Source organism: Eucyclogobius newberryi, unplaced genomic scaffold (genome assembly GCF_026437365.1).
Source record: "Eucyclogobius newberryi isolate DKJ021-1_F unplaced genomic scaffold, fEucNew1.0.hap1 SCAF_15, whole genome shotgun sequence".
NCBI lineage: Eukaryota > Metazoa > Chordata > Actinopteri > Gobiiformes > Gobiidae > Eucyclogobius > Eucyclogobius newberryi.
The window spans coordinates 10,500,971-10,506,547 of NW_027315779.1; the positions used below are offsets into that span (position 1 = coordinate 10,500,971).

Sequence of the window (5,577 nt, forward strand, 5' to 3'; positions counted from 1 at the left end):
GTGGCGTCGGTCCAAAGACGGGCGTGACCTTGTGAGTTCGGTGGGGGCGGTCCAGAGGCGTGACCTTGCGAGCTCGGCGGTCCAGAGGCGGGCGTGACCTTGGGAGCTCGGCGGCGGTCCAGAGGCGGGCGTGACCTTGCGAGCTCGGCGGCGGTCCAGAGGCGGGCGTGACCTTGCGAGCTCGGCGGCGGTCCAGAGGCGGGCGTGACCTTGCGAGCTCGGCGGCGGCGGCGGCGGCGGTCCAGAGGTGGGCGGCAGGATGGGCATGTCGCAGGGCACATACACGTTCTTGGCCTGTTTCGCCGGGTTCTGGCTCATCTGGGCGGCCGTGGTTCTGCTCTGCTGCTTCTGTAGTTTTCTCCAGAGACGTTTGAAGCGCCACCGGGAGGAGAGTCTGAGGGAGGCGGAGTCCATGTCCTGCCCCGCCCCTGGACACGCCCGCGCACACACCGCGCCCGCCCCAGCGCACTCCTGGGAAACCGCGCAGCTCTGCTCATCACAGGTCTGCCCCCTGCAGGCTGTGGCCAGTGCTGCGCCGTTGCCGCTGCCTCAGGCCAACTGGGTCACCATGCCAACAGGTAATACACTTAGACTGGGTCACCATGCCAACAGGTCATACACTTAGACTGGGTCACCACGCCAACAGGTCATACACTTAGACTGGGTCACCATGCCAACAGGTCATACACTTAGACTGGGTCACCATGCCAACAGGTCATACACTTAGACTGGGTCACCATGCCAACAGGTCATACACTTAGACTGGGTCACCATGCCAACAGGTCATACACTTAGACTGGGTCACCATGCCAACAGGTCATACACTTAGACTTTCCTTTGAAAAGGCTTAAGACAATTAAGTGACAAGAAATTATGCTTTAAAATCCCAATACAAACAAAAATATTTATTTAAATAAACTTTAAAAGAGAAAAGTGAAGATGAAATTTCAGTCACATGCACATCTACAGCACCAGCAAGAGGCCGGTCCATGTTCAGTCCTGACTCTGGCACCAGCAGGAGGCCGGTCCATGTTTAGTCCTGACTCTGGCACCAGCAGGAGGCCGGTCCATGTTTAGTCCTGACTCTGGCACCAGCAGGAGGCCGGTCCATGTTTAGTCCTGACTCTGGCACCAGCAGGAGGCCGGTCCATGTTTAGTCCTGACTCTGGCACCAGCAGGAGGCCGGTCCATGTTTAGTCCTGACTCTGGCACCAGCAGGAGGCTGGTCCATGTTTAGTCCTGACTCTGGCACCAGCAGGAGGCCGGTCCATGTTTAGTCCTGACTCTGGCACCAGCAGGAGGCCGGTCCATGTTTAGTCCTGACTCTGGCACCAGCAGGAGGCCGGTCCATGTTTGGTCCTGACTCTGGGAACCAGCAGGAGGCCGGTCCATGTTTAGTCCTGACTCTGGCACCAGCAGGAGGATGATTTCAGTCTTGTCTGAGTTCAGCTGGAGAAAGTTGTTTTGAAACCCATGGATATTAGGGCCGTTGCCATAGCGACATGACTAATGTGGCATCTGTTTTCACCTGTACAATGTGCTACTCGGAGCATCACCGGGCGTCACGGCAACAGTTGGAGGCAGAGGCGGTTTCCGTGGCAATAAAGCTGATGCAGCAGAAACACGTTAGTGGTGTTATGTGTTTACGTAAAGTGAGGCGCTGCGGGTGAAGTCGCGAGCGAGCGTCTGAACGGGTCGTGAAGTCGCGAGCGTCTGAACGGGTCGTGAAGTCGCGAGCGTCTGAACGGGAGTGTCTACAGAGCCCCGGCGCGCAGCCGAAACTGCCATGTTATTTTGTGCCGCGGCTCCTGAAACTGCTGCGCTATTTGACCGCGCCGTTTTAGACCGGGTTAAGGTCTGGGTCTGGGTCTGGGTCTGGGTCTGGGTCTGGGTCTGGGTCTGGGTCAGGGTCTGGGCTAGGGCTAGGGCTAGGGCTAGGGTTAGGGTAAGGGTTAGGGTTAGGGTTAGGGTTAAGGTTAAGGTTAAGGTTAAGGTTAAGGTTAAGGTTAAGGTTAAGGTTAGCCATGAGTCTATATGGCAGTGCCGCGGTTCCTGAAACTGCTGGGTTATTTGATCGGGCCGCGGCTCTGCAGCCACGGCCCGTCTGAACGGGTGGTGAAGTCGCGAGCGGCTGAACGGGACGTGAAGTCGAAGATGCTGCTTTAAGAAATAAGAAAAACAAATTAGATTCAGATTCCACAATAAACAAAGTGTCTCGTCTTAAGGTGAAAGCGAAAGCTTGAAAAACGTTGCTTGTTCCTTCAGAATCTGTCACGATGCAGAACAATCCCTGTTTTCTCTTTGTCGTTTTACTAAATATTTAACAAAAGAAAAGTGACCAGAGAAAACATCAAAAACATCCAGATGAAGTCAGAGTTCCTGTTCAGGCGTTTGATCCTGATGTGGACTTGGTTTGGTTCTAGTCCAGGTCTAGTTTTAGTCCTGCTTTAGAAACTGAAGAAGGAACTCTCAGATCTCTAGAACTTGTTTCATATTTAGTCAACTATATGTCTGAAATAAAGAAACAATCAAATAATTCGTTCAGACCTCTCCAAAGCTCCCATGGTTACGGAAAGGTTAAGCTGTGTTCAGTGAGACAGATTTGTGAGTCTGCTCCAGGTTCAGGTTCAGGTCCTGGTCCTGGTCCTGGTCCAGGTCCAGGTCCTGGTCCTGGTCCTGGTCCTGGTCCTGGTCCTGGTACTTGGACCAGGTCCAGGTCCTCAGACTGATGAAGTGCCGTTGTCTCCAGGAGAAAACACTTTTCTCTTTGGAATTCGGTGAAGAACAGATTTATTTAAAGTTCTGCTTTTTCTAACACGCTTTGCTAAAAAACAAAGAAACGCGACGATCTCAAACGACATTCGCATCATCGATTGTTGAATATAATCACAACGTGACGTGACGTTCATTACAGTGACGTGTGAGTCCTTTTAGTCGTGAATAACAGTGTTTGGAATGAAGTGTATTTCTCACAAACGTCTCCGGAGACACTTTGTGATGTCATTAGAGACACTGTGACGTCATTAGAGACACTTTGTGATGTCATTAGAGACACTTTGTGATGTAGAGACACTGTGATGTCATTAGAGACACTTTGTGACGTCATTAGAGACACTGTGACGTCATTAGAGACACTGTGACGTCATTAGAGACACTGTGACGTCATTAGAGACACTGTGACGTCATTAGAGACACTTTGTGATGTCATTAGAGACACTTTGTGATGTCATTAGAGACACTTTGTGATGTAGAGACACTTTGTGACGTCATTAGAGACACTTTGTAATGTCATTAGAGACACTTTGTGATGTAGAGACACTTTGTGACGTCATTAGAGACACTGTGATGTCATTAGAGACACTTTGTGATGTAGAGACACTTTGTGACGTCATTAGAGACACTGTGATGTCATTAGAGACACTTTGTGATGTAGAGACACTTTGTGACGTCATTAGAGACACTGTGATGTCATTAGAGACACTTTGTGATGTAGAGACACTTTGTGATGTCATTAGAGACACTGTGATGTCATTAGAGACACTGTGACGTCATTAGAGACACTTTGTGATGTCATTAGAGACACTGTGATGTCATTAGAGACACTGTGATGTCATTAGAGACACTGTGATGTCATTAGAGACACTGTGATGTCATTAGAGACACTGTCATTAGAAGGTGACTCAGATTCAGGGCTCAATCTGCTCGATCTAAACTCTTTAAAGCTCTTGTACAGTAAGCACAAGAACTAGCGGCGCACAGTGTGTCGCGCGTGGTGACTGAGCGCGCTCCAAAGCCCTGGCCCCCTCTCAGTGGGGTCTTCCTGCGTTTGGACGGTGAAATCCTGATTCAGCGCTTGGCCCGGACTCAGCGCTTGGCCCGGACTCAGCGCTTGGCCCGGACTCAGCGCTTGGCCCGGACTAAAAATACACACAGTATTTATAGATTATGACAGACGCAGTTTCGTCATAACGCTTTCGAGCAGCGCGGTTATTAAAATGCATGTGAACTGCTCTTTTTTTACTAAAACACAGTAAAGATAATTATGTTTAAGATTTGAACGATAATTGTGCAGATTTTATCCCAATTTGGCCATATTTTAGGTTGTAAATTTGACTTCCTAAATAGCGAGACGTCATCATGTTGTAGAACGCCACTTCCTGTCGTTTTCAACACGATTTTCAACTTGTCGTCTCAAACTCGACACTCGATAGGTGTAAAACTGTCATTTGTATTTATATTGCATCGATTTGTATTATATTTACGGTTTAATCCCAGCAAATAAAGTAAAAACCAGGAGATCATAAAAACCTGTCACTTTAAAGAAATGATCAAATAATTCAGCAGTTCGAGATTCCAGACTGGATCCAGATTTCCAGGTTTTATATTCCACGTTTTACATTTCTAACTGAACAAACTCTTACTTTGTCTAAAACAATCAGAACCAGGCGTCCAGGGCCCGTCTTGGCGTTGTAAACGGTGGGTTGATTTGTTGTTGTTGTTGTTTCAGACACAGACTTCGGGAAACCTCCGTGTTACGAAGAGGCCGTTCAGATGGAAGACCCGCCCCCTCCGTACAGCGAGGTGTTGGCCGACCCCAGGGGGGGGACTTACCTCAAACCAGGTGTTCTCCATCCCGCCCCGCGCTCTTTCCCCGCCCCCTGCACTGCCCCATGCTCTCTCTCCGGCCCTTCCCCCTGCTCCATACCCACCCCCTGCTCCATCTCCGCCCCCTGCCCTGCCCCCTGCTCCATCTCCATTCCCTGCCCCGCCCCCTGCTCCATCTCCACCCCCTTCCCCGCCCAATGCTCCATCTCCGCCCCCTGCCCCGCCCCTTGCACCGCCCCCTGCGTCCCAAACTACGCCCTGTACTCCGACACCAAGCCGCCGCCCGTATTCTCGGAGCGCGGCTACTCGTCGCTGATCCGCCTGCCGTCCTCGCAGCGCTGGGACTCGCTCGGGTACCTTTTGTCCAACATGGACCTCAACCACAACCACCTGACTCCGCCCAGCAGTGTTCGCTCGCTGCACACGGCCGGGGCCATGGCGACGATGCCCCGGAGGGACCCTCGGACGCCCCACGAGCTGAGACTGCAGGCCGGCTACAGCTCCCTGCAGGCGCGGAGCCACCAGAGGGCGCACCGCGGGCTCCACAGAGTCAGGGGCCTGGAGCAGAACTGTGGCCTGCCCACGACGATGCCTCTGCTGGGGAGGAGCACCGCCGTGTAACCCCCGGCAACCACCGACCGGACGCTGACGTTTCACACTTTGGACCTTTAACAACTTTAGAAACGTGACTGGGGCTCCACACGAGAAGAACCATAGCCATGTTTTTAAGAATCAAATATCTTTGGAGTATTTTAGAATCGAACGTCATTTGCACTTTTTTAAAATAATCAACATTTTAACCTTTGTATGTTTTCGTCGGCTTTTCTTTGCTGGTCAAAGCACATTAAAGGAGACATTATTGTACGCTTTTAACCACGTCAGAACGTTTCCTTCATCAATAACTTTCTCTGAGGAGCATTTCTGATTCGCTCCTGAACTGACCTTAGCTCCGCCCACAATGTGATGTAGGTC

The 5,577-nt window shown here is 51.1% G+C and overlaps 1 protein-coding gene across 1 annotated transcript; it reads left to right on the top strand.

Moving 5' to 3' along the window:
- Window positions 1-234: 234 nt before the first annotated feature.
- prr7 (proline rich 7 (synaptic)) lies at window positions 235-5,227 on the top strand. Its single transcript, XM_072445540.1, has 3 exons — window positions 235-578; window positions 4,508-4,653; window positions 4,882-5,227. The coding sequence occupies exons 1-3, from the start codon at window positions 260-262 to the stop codon at window positions 5,224-5,226; spliced, it is 810 nt and encodes a 269-aa protein (XP_072301641.1). The 5' UTR covers window positions 235-259; the 3' UTR covers window position 5,227.
- Window positions 5,228-5,577: the final 350 nt, after the last annotated feature.

Excerpts from the sequence above, each read along its gene's own strand:
- prr7 (XM_072445540.1), top strand. The coding sequence starts at position 260 with ATGGGCATGTCGCAGGGCACATACACGTTCTTGGCCTGTTTCGCCGGG. Across the intron at positions 579-4,507 it reads CTGGGTCACCATGCCAACAG|ACACAGACTTCGGGAAACCT; the intron begins GTAATACACTTA and ends TTGTTGTTTCAG. Across the intron at positions 4,654-4,881 it reads CCGCCCCGCGCTCTTTCCCC|CCGCCGCCCGTATTCTCGGA; the intron begins GCCCCCTGCACT and ends TCCGACACCAAG.